Source organism: Pempheris klunzingeri, chromosome 16, assembly GCF_042242105.1.
Source record: "Pempheris klunzingeri isolate RE-2024b chromosome 16, fPemKlu1.hap1, whole genome shotgun sequence".
NCBI classification, from domain to species: Eukaryota; Metazoa; Chordata; class Actinopteri; order Acropomatiformes; family Pempheridae; genus Pempheris; species Pempheris klunzingeri.
Genome location: NC_092027.1, coordinates 20,071,691 through 20,088,871, shown reverse-complemented (window position 1 = coordinate 20,088,871; position 17,181 = coordinate 20,071,691). Strand labels below are relative to the sequence as shown.

The 17,181-nt window shown below is 44.6% G+C and overlaps 1 protein-coding gene across 1 annotated transcript in view; it reads left to right on the top strand.

The window, feature by feature from the left end:
• Nucleotides 1-16,698, top strand: part of LOC139215560 (retinoic acid receptor beta-like) — a 105,892-nt gene extending 89,194 nt beyond the window's left edge. Inside the window, exons 5-8 of the mRNA XM_070846556.1 lie at nt 4,329-4,505; nt 9,675-9,879; nt 13,311-13,469; nt 16,276-16,698. Coding sequence (XP_070702657.1) covers nt 4,329-4,505; nt 9,675-9,879; nt 13,311-13,469; nt 16,276-16,532 — 798 coding nt within the window. The 3' untranslated portion in view covers nt 16,533-16,698. The remainder of the gene's footprint in view (nt 1-4,328; nt 4,506-9,674; nt 9,880-13,310; nt 13,470-16,275) is intronic.
• Nucleotides 16,699-17,181: the final 483 nt, after the last annotated feature.

Sequence of the window (17,181 nt, the reverse complement as noted above, 5' to 3'; positions counted from 1 at the left end):
ATGTTCTGCAGGCAGGGAGAGGATAGTCCTCTGAGACCAACTAATTACACTACCTCTCTAACGTTAGCAGCATGCAGCGTTCTACCAAACCGAGAAAAACCCGCATCCTCCCACTTCTATGCAGTGGTTTGGAGATGTCACACAGCACTCGGAATGAGAGAAACTCAGGTTTATACCTCATGGTTCTGCTGACAAATGTGGTCAAATGTGCCCCCCCCCCCTTCCTGGACTGCACTGAATCTGAATCTCCTCATACGCAATATGCACACCTGAAGTTACTGTGATGTTTTGACACCCCACATCAATAAATCTTCTCATATTGAATTCCTAAACAACTCGACCCCCCTCACCACCTACCCCCACCCCCACCCCTGTTTGTTTGGTTGTGTGCCTTTGTTTTTGGTCCTGTCAATTATTTACTCTTTTTTTTTTATCCTGTTTGCTCTTTTGTTTGTAAAAAAAAAAAAATACCAGATTTATATTTTATTCCCATTGACCTCATGTGTAAACAACTAAATGTATAGGACTAGACTATTTGCAAGTTTTGGTAAAATGTTGAATGCCTGAATGGCAAATCAAGACTCATCATGTTTCATTATTTCCCAACATTGTACGGACTAAATGATTGAACATTTTTAGGATTCATTGGAAAAATAACCAACAGAATAATTGTTAATTGCAAGACATTCTCAGTTGCAGCCCCAGGTCACACTAAACCGGATCTGAACATTTCTCCCAACCACTAGAGAATCACCACGGCCAAATGCCTTTCTTGTGACAACTTGCTAATAATGGTGGAACAGACATTACAGTGGTGGATAAAAAAGGATTAGGACATGATGCTGTCAGCGCTAGACTGTGGACAAGTTGATTCCAGCTTGAACAAGCGAAGCGGAATGCTGACATTTTTTGGAATCAACTGCGAGAGTTTCACTCAAATCTGTGTCCATATCAAGTTAAAGCATCTGGACCGGAGTTGTAAACCGGCTAGGGCGGCTGTCCGAGTGTCCTTGGGCAAGACACTGAACCCCAACTCGCTCCTGAAGCAGCTTCAGTGTGTAAAAGAACAGTCTCCTCCATCTTAGATTCCTCCTGAATGAATGATGTGTGAATGAGGATGTGATGGAAAAGTGGTCGAAATGACCAGGAAGGTGCTACAAATACAGAGCGTTTACCATTTCAACTCTGGAGTTCTTGTTTCTGAGAAGTGGGGTCTGTTTTTATAGTGAAGGTAACATTCATATCATACTCACTCAGTTATTGGCTGAGATCTGGGAAGACAATGACATCACTAAACAGGAGTCCAATGGGGGAAAGAAACATGAGCAGTCAGAAGATTAGACCTGAACCCTGCCAGCACTCTCCCCTTAAAGACCAGACCAGACCAGACCCAAGACCCAGGGCCATGTTTTTATTATTACTTACTTCAGACCAACAGAAAGCCGATTTTCTCCCAATATAATAAACTCAGTCTTTTGTATCAGAAAGTGACAGTTCAGCAGTCATAATGCAAAGCAGAAAAACATCTCTACATAGCATGATGTTTCACAAACTTATACTTCTGGTTTACATTTGAACCGTTTCTGAAACCAGTACCAGTGTCTGGACTTTTGCTTTGTAGTGTAATCTCTGTAAATATAAAACTGAAATCTCAGTTGGAAAAAAAGTCATTCCAAATTTCTCAGTTTCAACACTGTTGTCAAAAACCAGGGCCAACAAGACAGGGAAAACCCACATGCACGACTCAAAGTGACAAAATAAACACTTTATTAAACAAAGGCAAGGGGAAAAACAGGGACAAATGCAAAACACTGAGGCTAAATTAACAAAAGGCGACTGTGAAAAAACAGGAGCGAATAGACAAAACAAAATCAAAACCCTAAGAACAGAAATACTCAGGCCAAAAGGCACTCCAAACTAGAAACACGGTACAAAGGAACAACTGAAAAAACTAAGCTAGACTGATCTTAAAGTGAACAACAAAAGGAGCAAGACAGAACTTGAGACAAAGTCAACAACTGAAAACACCAAACCTCCAAAATGGAACTCCAACAATCGATTTCAAGGACAAGATAGCGCATAAAGGCAAGACAATGGACATGAAGAACTGGCACAGGACAAAGGGAGACACAGACAATAAAAACACAAGGTGATGGGGAACAGGTGGAAACAATCAGGGAGGGGCTAGACAATCACAGGCGGCAGGAAGTAAATGTAACTAAAACGAGGCAAAAACAGGGTTACTACAAAATAAAACAGGAAATGACAAGACAACATGAGACGAGACAAAAAACTGAACTTAGCAAAATACAGGATCATGACAGCTGTTACTTATTTAGAACTTGTTTCACCACCGTGCTGAAAAACTATTTTAACCATCTCAAGGAGAATGTAAACAGTCCCAAAACCAAACTGATGTTTCTTCACTGTTATCATCATGTGTATTTGTTAGTTGTAAGTGGATTCATGAAAACACCATTAAAATGTTGATTATAAAGTACAAATACTCCAGAAGTACTGGAGAACTGGAGTGAACGTATCTAGTATCTTGCTCTAAAATGTAAACAGTTGAGGTACTTTTACCTCCTAACTGTACTCAGTAGTACAGTATATATGATATACTGAGGAGCGTCAGTATATTAGTGTCAGCCACACACACCACAGGACTCTGCTGTGTTGTGATGGACTTGAACAAGCTGCAGGGGTGATGCAGTCTTGCTTCTCTTCTTCTCTCTAACTTGCACTCTCAGATATTTCCATCATGTTTCCACGTGGTTTTCTACCATTTGAGGTCTGACGGCACTCTTAGTCATTTCATTTCACCTCACAGCAACAAGGTTCCAGGTTTGAATCCAGGTTTGAACCTGGGGTCTTTCTGTGTGGAGTTGCATGTTCTCTCTGTGCTTGTGTGGGTTCTCTCCCGGTACTCCGGCTTCCTCCCACAATCCAGAGACATGCAGGTTAATTGGTGACTCTAAATTGCCCGTAAGTGTGAGTGTGAGTGTTTGTCTGTCTCTGTGTGTCGGCCCTGTGATTGGCTGGCGACCAGTCCAGGGTGTACCCCGCCTCTCGCCCAATGTCAGCTGGGATTGGCTCCAGCCCCCCCCCTCCGCGACCCTGAAAGATAAGCGGTATAGGCAATGGATGGATGAGTTTCACCTTCTTCTTCTGCAGTGGTTTAACAGCACCTACTGGAGAATTAGCACCACCAACTGTTCTGTCAATGCAACGACAATATTTGCAGACTGATGGAAGGAAACCTGCTTTCACTCTCTTTTGTCGATTTTCTGGGAATTAGGTTAAGATTTGCATTAAATTTGGACAGAAACTAGTTGGACTTGTCGCAGTTGGAGAAGTACAGGTGTTACTAATGACATTAACGACGGCTCTGCTCTATTCAAGTGTCCCAGTGAGCCCCATGAATACTGAAGCTCTGAGGCTTAGCCGTGATTAATTTTTATGAAGATTTCAGGTCTGTTCAATTAGTCTGTTTACAACCTGTTTGATTGCAGCTCGCTGTGGTGACGTTACCATGTCACTCAGCAATTAAACTGAAAATGATAATGTTATCATGGCTGGTCGGTAGGACGACCAAAAACCACCAAAATAAGATATCATGAGGAGAAACAAGTAAACGGGAATTAAGTCCGTTGAAAGTTCCAGAATGATTTCACTTGGCAAAGGTCCAAAATCGACAGTAAGAACAAAGACTATGTCAGAGGTGAACAACACCAGCTTTCATGTCATTTTTAATCAAAGGCTATAAATCAGCTAAGTGATCTATCACTCTCACCTCAGCTCACACATGAGAAAAGCTCCCAGGATTCATGAAACCTCCCTTTCTCTCAGACGCTTAACTTTCCTCCCTTTCCCACACATTGCGATCTGTGCCTATGTCTTTATTGCTCCCTGGCTTCCCTCCCCCCCCCTCCCCTCTGGTGTTTGTGTAGGTTCTGAACTATATAGCAGCATTAATGGCACCTCTGGCTTCAAACTGCTCTGTGCTACCTGTCACAGCTCTGTTTCTGCATCCCATCATTGCCAAAGCATCCCACTGACACTGTTACGCTCATTATCGCAGGGCCCGGCCACCCGGCTCAGCTCAGTATTCACAACAACAATCCTGCCAGTGTATTTGAGAGCTCGGGTCTTACAGAGCCTATTTACTGTATGTTAGTGTGACACATATGGAGCAGAGTGAAGGGGGGGGGGGCTCTGAGGAGATCATTAGCAGCAGTCGGTGCAATGACGAAAGTAGCTGCCTCTTCGCCTGACGTCTTCCTCTCTGTTTGTGTGTGTTTGCATTTGTGTGTGTGTGTGTGTTGCAGAACTCGAGTGCAGACCACCGTGTGAGGCTGGACCTGGGCCTGTGGGACAAGTTCAGCGAGCTGGCCACTAAGTGCATTATCAAGATCGTGGAATTTGCCAAACGAGTGCCTGGCTTCACGGGGCTGACCATCGCGGACCAGATCACGCTCCTGAAAGCCGCCTGCCTGGACATTCTGGTCAGTGTTGTCTTTTTCACTATTCACTTTTTTATTTTAGTCACGAGTTTTAGTTTTATTTGACAGCTACAGATTTGTTGATACATCTACTGTCCCCAAAGGAATCTTAATTCCTCAACACGAGCTGAATCAGTTACGCATGATGTCAATTTCTGCCCTAATGGACTTCTTCTAGCTTGACATCACTAGACTAGTTTCCAAATGTGGATTAATTTGGAGCCACTCTGGCGCAGACCAAAATGTCTCTGGACATAACTGAATAGACCTACGACCAATCAGAGCTACGGAACATGTGATGTAGCACTGAGCATAAATTCAGCTTCTACCAAAACCTGTTGGAAGTACAGCAAACACATCTTTCTCATAAATACAAGCTTTAAGGGTTTGTTCTTCTTGCGGTGCCTTCCACATCAGTGGAAGCCATCTTGCTTATTTACAAAAATGTCTCAACAGCGTATTGCATCAGACCTGCTCTATATTAGATAAACAGCTGGACATCTTTCAGAAGTGGACATTCGTCTGGTTCCCAAGGCTTTGTGTCTTCGCCAACGTTTGGTGGACCATTTATCTCCAAACTTGGCGTCTCTGGATGAATAAAAATTGGCTGGTGAAATGATTGTAATGAGAAGAACCTGGCAATGCAACATGCAACACAAAATACTATTTGATGGTAAATTCGTGACAGTTTTGTGGACATGATCCAGTCAGGACCTGCTTGTTTGGTGCTGTGTTTGGTAGGTTTGCCCACTGAAGCTCACGTCTGTGTAAATGACCCATTTCCAAAATGTTCCAACAATTAGTGAGCCATAAATCTCTACATTAGCCAAAAGGAAAACACACACGCACAAAGAATAACATTTTGGTTGTGGGATATTTTCACATTAGCACAGTGCACAGTGTTCCAGTCGCAGTCTCTTTATGTACATTAGATGTCACGCTTGTGAGCCAGTTTCCCTTTAACAAAGAAGATACACAGTTTAGATGCTGCTTCAGTAGAATCTACACTCTAAAACATTCAACAATGAGCTAAAAACCTTCCAGCAGTGACATAACGTGGCTATATGAGGATAAATCTTTATCATGTCAACGTTTTCATATTCATTTTCTAGTTTCCCTGTTTATCCTGTGTGTGCAAAAATCCATGAATTCATTTAGACTGTGTGGTGAGTCAATAGTCTCAGACCTCATGGGTCTGGCAGGCTTAACCCCAAGCCCAACTCCCATTAGACCAAACCTCGAACCTTATTGGCTGACCTACTCAGCTGGCCAGTGGAAATCTGATTAATTGATCATGTCATTCAGTTCAATTCTTCATGTGGAGGAGCTGTCTGTAGCAGAGATTGGATTATGCACACAGAAACATATTTCAGCCTCTAATCTTTTTTTTTTGGGATGGTTGTTTTTTTGTTTGTTTTTTTTAAAAATACTGGCCTGTCAGTGTTTGTTAATGATGCTCTCTATGGAGTACACATGTGGAAATGTCTGCAGAGTGGTCCGGCAGCGGCAGCTCAATGTTTGTTTGTTATTTAAGAGTTGTTAAGTGAAGCGATGTGCTGTACTAATGTAGCCGCAGTAATGAGATGGAAAAAGGCAAATGGCTGTCTCTCTTCCTCATCTGTCTCTCTCCTGCATGCTTGGCTGTTGTGGGTTTTTTGGGGGGGGGCAATAATTTGATTAGCATTCTTTGCTCCGAGGGACAGGAAGAGAACATGGGAAGAACGAGCTTGTTATGTGTAATATAGTTCTACTTTGGGACATGGACTACAACTCTGAGTTCACCTCTGTGCTAGTGGCATTAGTGATGTGGTATATACAGTGTGTAGACTATTACAAGCATCATGAGGAGCTCTAGTGGTCTCATCACAGCCTGTATATAAAGATAGATGACATGACAGCTCCTAAAAGTGAAGCCCAAACATCTGGATCTCCCCCTGGTGGCTGGCTGCCTGCCCCCTCCAGGTTAGCGGATGGGACATGGGCCAAACTAAAAAAAAAGTACATGTCATATAAATGAACCCAAATTCTTCCTGACTACAGGATATTTGGGATATTTAGGCTTCATTTTTGTACAGTTGGAGGAAGTGGAGACACCGTGTCCATTTTTAGATTCGGTCTGTGGTTATTAATAAGGACCTGAATAGAGATTTTCCCATTTTCTAAATGTGGTCAGTTGTGGAGATAACACCGGATAACTGGAGTTCTTCTTACTATTGCATGTGAAAATTATGCTGAATACAGGCTACATGTAACCTGTTGTAAGAACCCTTTATTAGTCACTCACCAACCTTGAGATGTAAAGTAAAGCAACCTAAATATTACTCTGATCACAGGCTTTCTACTGATACTGTATATATAACCTAAATGACTTATTAATACCTGCTGCTGCTCGTGTGGGGATTCTTGAATCCTTCATTTTGAATTCCTGAATCGTTGGCTCTTCATGGAAAACGTCTGTTATGAATTGGTGCAATATAAATAAAGATTGATTGACTGAATTAAAGACATTAGTTACACTTCGTAGAGGGTGCTTTTTTTTTTTTTTTTAGAAATCAGTGAATCCTCCGTGTAGCCTGGCATATGTGCCCTTAAAGGACATGGAAAATGAAAGAGGAAGAGGTTCAGGAAACAGGATGATCTGCATTTTGGTGAGGGAAAGAAAAACCAATGATTAATGCATGAAGATGCATATTTATGTGAGGTGTAAATGCAAAGTAGCTAAATCACATCCAGACACAACCTGGATAAATGAATGCTGATGAAAACGAGGACTGGTTTGCTGTACGTACAGTAGACCTATTTGTTATTCAGCGTGTGCTTGCCGTGAAGTGGTTCAGTTTCTGTGGCAGCTCCACATTAATGGATGAGTTGTGGAGTTTGTATTGACTAAGTCATACTTGTCAGATGTGACAAAGCAGTGAGGTGAACTCCCAGGGACACAGAGGGGACAAGTTGAAGGCCGGCTGTGATGACTTTCTGGCTCTCGCTCAGCCATCAACATCCGCTCACCGGCCCATTTCTATGGTGAAGGGCGTAGATATTGTGCACAAGGGCTGGGTGAGGGAGTGTCAGAGGAAGATCAAACATTATGTGTGTGTGTGTGTGTGTGTGTGTGTGTGCCTAAGTGAAGGCCTGGCCAGCCGGTGCGAGTCACCGCCAGTAGCCATGTTTTATTCTGTTTCATGTTGCAGACACGCCTGCCACTCACTGTCAGAGCCAGCCCACTCAAATGGCTTCAAAGGCGACTGTAGGCTTCACATCCACCATCAGTCGCTTCATTAGGTGTACACACACACACACACACACACACACACACGCGGTGCAGCAGGTAGACCCAGAGGTTATTCTCTTTGAGTGTGTGGAAGGTCATTGTTTTGCTTGTGCTTGTTGTCTCTGCTGCTCTTTATTGGAAACTTGATAGACCTCCGACATCGTTGCGGAGTCTACCTGCCCATCATGGACAGTTAGAGTGAGATGTGAGTTAAATGATGCTCTGGAAATGAAAAGCAAACATCACAAGTGTACCAGCTGGTCACCAGGTCGTTTTCTATCTCTGTTTGATTCTGATTAACAGCTTGACTCACCCACACACACATTTTCTCACTTTTAAAGCTCCATTAATTGATTGTTGCCACTTGAGGGAGGCAGAACACATCATATCTTGTCACCATGTGCACAGGTTTTTTTTACATACTTATGTAATGCTTATATGTACAGCATGACCCAGTGCACCCCCCGCCCCCCCAGGGATCAACCAGCTATTAGTTAACTTTGTCTGCTGAGCTCCAAAACATGGAGCTCAGAGGTGCTAAAAGGCTCCGTAAAGCTGAGAGAGAGTGAAGAGGTGGTGATAATCCTCTGGAGGTCTGTCACTGCAAACAAGCATCACACACAAGTGATGAAAGCAAAACCAGAGAGTATTAGCATGGTCAGATAGGTGAGGCATCCCATTTTTGTTTAATTTGGGTGAACTGACCCTTTAACGTGTTTGTTATATAGAATAATCTGTCACTGTGTAAGCCCTCTGGTCTTATTAACATCAAAAACACATCTTGAGGAAGGCCAGAGGGTGGAAACATTCCACACTGATACACGTGAAACTAGTGTTCAGTTAGTCTCTCACAACAGTTGTTTGTCCATATAATCTGCCTCACCTTCGCTGAAACCCTCCCCACGACCTGAAGGGCTTCAGCTTCAGCTGCGGTCGGCCGTGGTTGTTGTTGCTGACTTCCTTCCTTCCTCCTGACAAAAAATCACTGTTTTTGTCAGTGGAGTCTGGTGGCTTCAAAAGAGTCATCTAACGGCCGTCTGTGATTTAACGCAAGAGATCTCACTCTTAAACAAAAGGTGTTTCTCTGTGTCCTTTTCCTTTTCATAATGTTCTCAGACACTTTGACCGACAACCTGAGCTTGTGGACATACTTTAGCAGTCGCTACAAAGAAATATGTTATAGAATTACATTGCAGCCCGTTTTCGCAGCAATCTGTTTGACCAAACTGTGTTTACTTACTGGTCATTTAGACTCCAACACATGTACAAATAGGTCCCAGGTTCAAAAATACTGAAGTTCTCCTTTAAAAGCACTAATCAGGTTCCCCACTTGCACAAAAATCGCTTTGTCCAGTAGTAGCAAACTAAAAGCTGTTTGTATTAATGGCAATGATCAATAAAGCATTAGTCTGTACATCATCATTATCCACCAATATACCATTTATCCACCAATATACCACATCAACAGTATTTTGTGGTTTATTTTATGGATTCTAGCTGGTCAGAGAGTCGTTCTGTTATTTTGCTTCGACCAGTCAGTGACTGATTTCTAAGTTTCTAAGTTTACACTTTTAGCTGTGCGCTTAAAAAGTTACTTTTGTTGACAGAAGTAAGACAAAAAAACCCACTGAGTGTTCACCACTGTTCACCACTGTTCACCACTGTTCACCACTGTTCACCACTGTTCACCACTGTTCACCACTGTTCACCACTGTTCACCACTGTTCACCACTGTTCACCACTTCACTCCATAACAACGATGCTTTTTTGGGACCTTCTTCACACTGATGATGATAAAAGTTTCCACACTCCATGCATGCCAGTTTTCGCAATAAAAAGTTTCCTGTCCACCTAACCCCCGCTGACTAATCTTCTCTCTGCCTTCCTTTCCTCCCCATCAGATCCTGCGCATCTGTACGAGGTACACCCCCGATCAGGACACCATGACCTTTTCAGACGGACTGACCCTCAACCGGACGCAGATGCACAACGCTGGCTTCGGCCCGCTCACCGACCTGGTGTTCACTTTTGCCAACCAGCTGCTGCCCATTGAGATGGACGACACGGAGACAGGCCTCCTCAGCGCCATCTGTCTCATCTCCGGAGGTGGGCGAGCCGGGGCATACAGAGGAGGGGGGGGGGGGGGGGGGGGGGCAGCAAAGAAGGACAAGATAAGAATATGACTCACAGGGAAAGAAAGAGACACAAATATTAGTGTCAAGCTCTGCTTCCTTACCTTCCCTGAGACCCGTCAGCGCTTCATGCATATGTGTAATATTTACACTTTACTAATGACTTTCAAATCATTATTGCAACTGAGCTGTGGGGGGGGGGGGGGCGGGGACAGGGAGAGACAAAGAAAACAAGCTTCATGTGGTGTGAAGGAATAAGGACCACATCACACTGTATCTAAGATGACCTCCACAGGTACATTTATAAAACTTAAGACCGTGGAAGAAAACATAACACGGTTTTCTCTCAAAAATGAAAAGCTGGATTCCTAAGAAATAAGACACACCCTTCTTTAACTCAGCACACCCAATCACTAGTTTATGGAGACTAATGTTTGTCTGTTCGCCTCACTCTTCGCCTGTACTTCTGTTACACTGAACTCCAGATAAACATTTGAAAAGAATCCAGAAAAAGACAATACACAATACTGAGTGCTCGATGTTTCTTATTTGTGAAATATCTTGTTAATCATCTTGTGATCCCCTCAGATTTAGCTTGTGACCCTTTGAAGGGGTCCTGATCCGCAGAAAGAGACACTGTAAAGACACACGGCATCAGGCAGCTTCAGCCGACATCAGCGTCTATCTGCTACATCCCAAACTCCTCCTCTGAGAGGGATCCATCAAATGAAAGGCTTTCTGCAGCCTGATTACATCATGTTTAGCATAACTTCTGATTTAAACAGATATGAGCAGAGATGACAGTGTAGAATTGGAGTGCATCAAGTGGAATAAATGAACTGATCTTCTCCACATTCAAACCATGCCTGACTGCTCTCTATTCAACATACGGTAGTCAGCCTTTATTGATCCCTCCAGTGAAATATTGAGTGGAGCTGCAGCCCAGTTTGGGATGAGAGTAAGCCATCCTCCACGGGAGTCTGAAACCAGGTCAACCACAGGTTGCTGTCAGTGAGGCAGCACAACGCTGACTGCCAAACACGGGAGGGCGAGGGGGGGAGGGGGGGAGGGGGATGACGTGCAGGTGTGTCACAGCGGTGTCACTCAGCCGGCTGGACTGTTTCGAACAGCCCTCCCACAGGAAATAAGCCCGCTCTGGTTGTTTTCCACTAAGATATCAAAGGCATGACTACCTCTCTCATGTTAGACTACACACACATTAACACACTCTCCCCCCTCACACACACACACACTCACAAAGTTTTACTGTACGTCCACCAAAAGTTACACAGCTTCACCTCTCATTATCACTCCCCCCCCCCCCTCTCCCCTGCTCAGGCTCCATCGCTGCTGGGTTTTCATTCAACAATATGTATTTATATGCTCAATCCCCGGAGCCTCGGCAAATATTACAGGCTCTTGCATAATCCACGGACAATGCCAGACACCTCCTGATTGCATCTGTAATCACACACCTTGACTTGCTGATTTGAGTGCACACACTGCCACCCTATGGCCCCCTGGTGTAGTGTGTGTGTGTGTGTGTGACAGGTCTAACTTGAGTTAAAACCTTCAGTGACTGTAGCATATTGTCATTGTATTACTATAATATGGACTGAACGATTGTCAAATCGGAAAACACCTCATTTTTATTTATCACGGTTGACTTTGTTTGTGTTGTGTCGATTTTTCATTCATGAATTATTTAGTCTGAGAGTGTTCCCATCGCCCAGATCCCAACCAACAATTAAATATTCACACATCACAATCAAATGCAATGCGATGCATCTTAGGTAGTGACTTGTGTAATGAATCAGTTGCTTTTCGTCAGCTGAACCGTAAAACCTCACTGAACCACTACCAAGTCAACCATTCCCAAACCAGCTTTGTTGAGTGGTTCCCTGTCGGGCTGCGCTGGAGGTGCAACAAGAAGGAGAGAACATTTTTCAGCAGTGATAGCCTCCACAGACTGAATGTTTAAAGACAGACTGGAAAACTGCTTTAAATTCTTGTGGAGTTTCCGAGTTTCTAAAAACAGTAAATATTGCAAATTGAATTTTGAACAAATCAGACCGACTGATTGAAAAATGTTTCCAAACTGTTTTCGTCTCCCGTTGGACCAACTGTGCTTCAGTTCTCAGATCTCAGCATTTACTGAAGTCAGTATACTCTTAACCAGTATGAGCGTGACGCTGCTACAAAAATAAAGCGCTGATTGTATTAAAGCTTTTTCAAAGCCTGATTGGGTTAAGGTTATGGTTCGGCCTCAAGGTCCAGCATTTTATATAGAGATATATATACTCTTTATATAGAGTATAAAGCATGTCCTTGTTATGGTTATTCAGATTCAATTTATTTGTATAGCCCAATATCACAACAGAGTGTCTCACAGTGCTTTGCAAAGTTCACTGAAATAAACAAGTGTAAGCGAACAAACAATCTAATAAAGAGTCCAGCAGTCGATGAGGCCAATGGATCAGTCCAGTGGATCAGTCCGAGGCATCACCTGCCCTTTATGACCCTCCTTCTTCGGGAAGGAAAAACTCAAAAAACCCAGTGGGAAAAGAGAAACCTCCAGGAGCACCACAGTGAAGGAGAGATCCAGCTCCCAAGGACGGACAGGCTGTAGCCTTGGACAGACGCACATCCATTGGCTGATGGAGAACCACATCAGCGGGGCCAGGACCAGGATCCATAGGAACCAGGGAACCACATCAGCAGAACCAGGACCAGGACCCACAGGAACCAGAGAACCACATCAGCAGGGCCAGGACCAGGATCCACAGGACCCACAGGAACCAGAGAACCACATCAGATATGACTTATATGACCATAACACAGGACCAAAAAACTTCTTTTCACCATGTTTGAGATGATGTAGTAAAGGATGTGTCTTAGCCACACGCTGCCTACTAAAAGGTCCGAGACATTTGTTGATGTGAGCTGGCATCTCTGATCATAGAGCCGAGGCGCTGCTCCATTTGACCACTGAGAAAGCTAATGATGTGCCGAAAAGATCTCTCTGAATAGACGGATAGCCTTTATACCACATCTGCTGGTTAGTTTTGATGCTTCCAGTTGTTGCTTCACTGCTGTTGAGACTTTCAAACCTCAGTTATCGGAGCTTAACACTCGCACTCAAAAGGAAACGGGGCCAAATTAGTTTTCTGCTCCGTTTATCTAATTGTAACCATCTCTGCAATATCTCCTCTGCAGCAAATGAGTTGACATAATGAGATAAACTCTTCCTTCTTAATCAAACACGAGGCTAATGCTGTGAGCCATACATTAGCCTCCAGCTTGTCTGAATCAGATAAAGCCAAGACAGGGATTTGTCATTGTTTAGCCTCAAGTCTGACTTGATATGTGTGTGTGTGTGTGTGTGTGTGTGTGTGTGTGTGACAGACCGCCAGGACCTGGAGGAACCCTCGAAGGTGGACCAACTCCAAGAGCCGCTCCTGGAAGCTCTGAAGATCTACGTGAGGAAGCGCCGGCCCAGCAAACCGCACATGTTCCCCAAAACCCTGATGAAGATCACAGACCTGCGCAGCATCAGCGCTAAAGGTAGGACGGCTCTCCACCTGTAGTTTACCCCGGGTGACCGCAGGCACAGATTCCAATATTGCAGGGGCGGTCTAGGTCTGCTGCAGTCCCAGTATCCCTCAGGCAAGTATTTAAACCTGTTCTCAACGGCCACACTTGTTTAGGGGAAAGCCTGCTTGGGCTTTGTGACCTCGACACACTTGAATGAATGAATTGTCTGGTTGTCTGAAAAGTTACAACCATGTGGAGTCGCAGCTGGTTCCAGAACTATTTTTTCCTCTCAGCCGTCATCTAAGCTCCGAGGTGACGTGGGCACACGCCAACTCTTGGGCCTTTACTCCGACACTGGAGATTTTTCAGCGACAGTAATGTTTGGTTTAGTTCGGTGTAAGGCCCGAAAGATTAAAGGCAAAGCCCCGCAGATTCAGCGCCACAGAATCCAGAGTGTATATTTTTGGAGTAATGGGCCTTTGGAGCATTGAGCGTTTGTTTTCAGGACAGCGGACATTTTTCGGACTATTGGGGTTTTGGAATAATGGGCTGTCAGAGCAATGGGCAGTCCCCTTTATGTTATGGTTTGTTGAGAAATCACAGTTTGTCTAGCAGTCTGGCATGATAGATTGCTCTAAGTACCGCTGTGCCCATAAGAGCCTTGACCGCTGTCGCTTTGGAGAAGTGAGGCGAGCAAATCAGAGCAGTAAGGAATCTCAAAACAGTCGCCGCTGCAGTTGTTGGATCCTTCGTCCAAAATCATTTATTCAGACTGTGAAAGTAAATAGATTGCGTTGTAAGTTGTCTTACAGCAGCGTGTCGGACTAAGTTTTGGCTCAGCAATTTGATGTTTCTTACAAAACTGCACCTTGGGAGCCTCGACTCAAGTTTCTACGTTCAGTCTTTGTACCTTCGACTTTTTTTTTTTCTAAGAGCCACGTGTTTTCTAGCGAAGTTGTTCGTCTTTTGTACCGATGTGTCAAACTGGAGAGTTAGTGCTTCATTTGTGAGTCATCTGTGATTGTCTCTGGAGAAAATGACTATCACACTGGAACTGGAGGTGCCTCAAACAGCTACTCCCACTTTGAAACCAAGAGAGGGCGCTTCAGAGGCTTCCAACGGGTGCTTCATTTGATGCCCATGGAGGCCTGTACATTTCTGTGGGGTAGGCATGTTGAGAATCGCGTTCCTTCTATAATTACCTTCTTCTACAAGATGCAGCGATCAGCAGAGCTGTGAAATGGCTGCTGGTCACTGTGGTCGGGGATGTGGTAGAACGTTATGTCCATCTAACATGGTCACTAGCAGACCACTAGCCCTCCATGTGTCGGCTGCCCAAAGTAGCTGTAATGTCGTCTCATCAGTATTACTATGATTAAGTAATGATGGCTCTAATGATTATGTGTAATGTGAAAAATGTTGCTTGTGACAAACCCAGAGAACAATCAGAAAGATCCGACTAAAACTAACTATGAATGTCTACACAGCAGCTAAAGAGCCAGATATTTTGTTTAGGAGTTGGTGGAGACCAAATCAGAGGAGAGAGGAGAATATTGGACTTCCATTCATCAGGTGATCTGAGAACACCTGATGAACACCTGACCTAACAAATAACCTATTACATTTCCAACACTGGCTATAACGATGTTATTTAGCCATTTTATGGGTGGGGGGGGGCTGAGGAATCTCGCAGCCTGAGGGGAGAAGCTCCTCTGTAGCCTGGTGTGGGTACTTCTGTGCCTCTTGCCAGATGACAGCAGGGTGAACAGGCTGCGACTGGGGTGGATGATGTCTTTTAATATCCTCTGGGCTCTGCGCAGGCACCGACATCACTGCTGCTCGGTGGATGGGTCCCACTGCTGCTGCAGAGCCCCGCCCCCCCACCCGTCCTGGGCTGTGCACATCCCATGCCAGCTGATAGTGCTCCTCTGTGAAAGTTGACAGGAACTTAACATGAGTATTTTGCTTTTTCAAGTTTCCCGATGAAAGAAATTCAGCTGTTTCTGAGGCCGTGCCCAGGAACCTTTAACTGCTCACCTGCCCCCCCCAAGGTTGATGATTTCCACCCAGATGTTGGTGGTGTCAGAGCTCTCCCCCATGTCTGGGATTGCAGTCGGGGGTGTAACACGTGAACACGAGGGGGCTGAGCACACAGCTCTGGTGAAGCACTGGAGGGGAGGAGGTGCGACCGCCAGTCTGAACTGGGGTCTGTTTGTGAGGAAGTCCAATATCCAGCAGCAGAGAGCGTTACTCAAGTTTGCCAGTCAGTTCCAAGGGGGAGATTATCAACAAACATCGTTCTGATGTAGGTTTGGGTGTTTTCAAGATGTGTGAAACTAAACTGAATGTAAATCCCGTGTTGATTTGAAGTTTGTGGGCTGGCTCACAGTGCTGAGCCTATAACCCCACATGAGCCTGAGCGTACTCTGTGATCCTCAAAGGCGCTCCTGCCCACAGCAGACCTGGCACCGTGACTTTGGAATGACCTGCCTGGAGAAGTTAATGCAGACGTCTCTATAGGTCGTATCTTACTTTAAACCTCATCTTTTTGGAATGCTGCAGAAGTTTCTCTGGTTGCATTACCAGCTTATGCTGTCAGTGTTTGCTCTGGGTCTATTTGTCCTCGAATCCTTTGGGGTTTTATTACTCTTTGGTTTTGGTTTTTCTCCTTTTTTTTTGTTTGGTGTCCTCTAAGTTGTTTTTAAAGTGCATCATATGAATCAAATAACTAATTCATGTAAAGTTAATGTGGAGGTTCCTGCAGCGGATTTTTTTTTTTTTTTTTTTACAAAATAAGGCTTGAATTTAAATCTTTGCCCTCATCGTGGTCTTGCAGGAGCAGAGCGAGTCATCTCTCTGAAGATGGAGATCCCGGGTTCTATGCCGCCGCTCATCCAGGAGATGCTGGAGAACTCAGAGGGCCAAGATGGCCAGAGCAGCAGCAGCAGCAGCAGCAGCAGCAGCACTTCAGCTGAGGCGGGGGCCAGCCCCAAAAGTAAGGGCAGCCCAAAGGAGGACCCCGCTGCTGCAGAGTCACCGGAGTCCTTGGACACCGAGGAGGCTACGGCTACAGCGCCCAGCGATGAGCCCTAGGAGGCACCCGCAGGTGCATCCCAAACTCTCTCTGACATTCCTTTGCACGACAAAGGAACAGTGGGGCAAGGCACCGACCCCCTATAACCCCCCCCCCCTCACCCCGACTCCTTTGCTTGGTATTACGTTATCTTTATATCCTCGTCCTATTTTTCTCCTCCATTCCCCCTAGAATTAAAAAGAAAACGTCAACACGGAGGCCTCAAAGGATCAGTGCTTTGTGTATAATTCTGAATTGAGCTCTTATTTGGCGTGGTGTCTCTGGGACAGGGACTGCGACACGAAGGGCGTGGCCCTCGCAAACCACCAGAGATGATACTCCTCAGGTCTCCTGTGTTAATTCTTATCTGCATGACGGGAGTTTGATAAGTGGTTTTACTCTCTCTCTGTCTCTCTCTCTGTCTCTCTCTGTCCTCATCCCTTCATCTCTCGTATTGTTGGCATACGAACATTGTACATACCATTGTATGGTTAGATCTCTGTTTCTATGATGAATTTTGTGGTGCTTTTTTCATTGTCTTAAATATTACCTTTGAGGCGATACATCAAGGTTTAAAGCAGGACTAATTGTAAGTCCTTCAAAAAGTTATCTAGAATGTTATTGCATATAGACATTATGGAAGTCTAATATTTTATATCTGTTCCTATA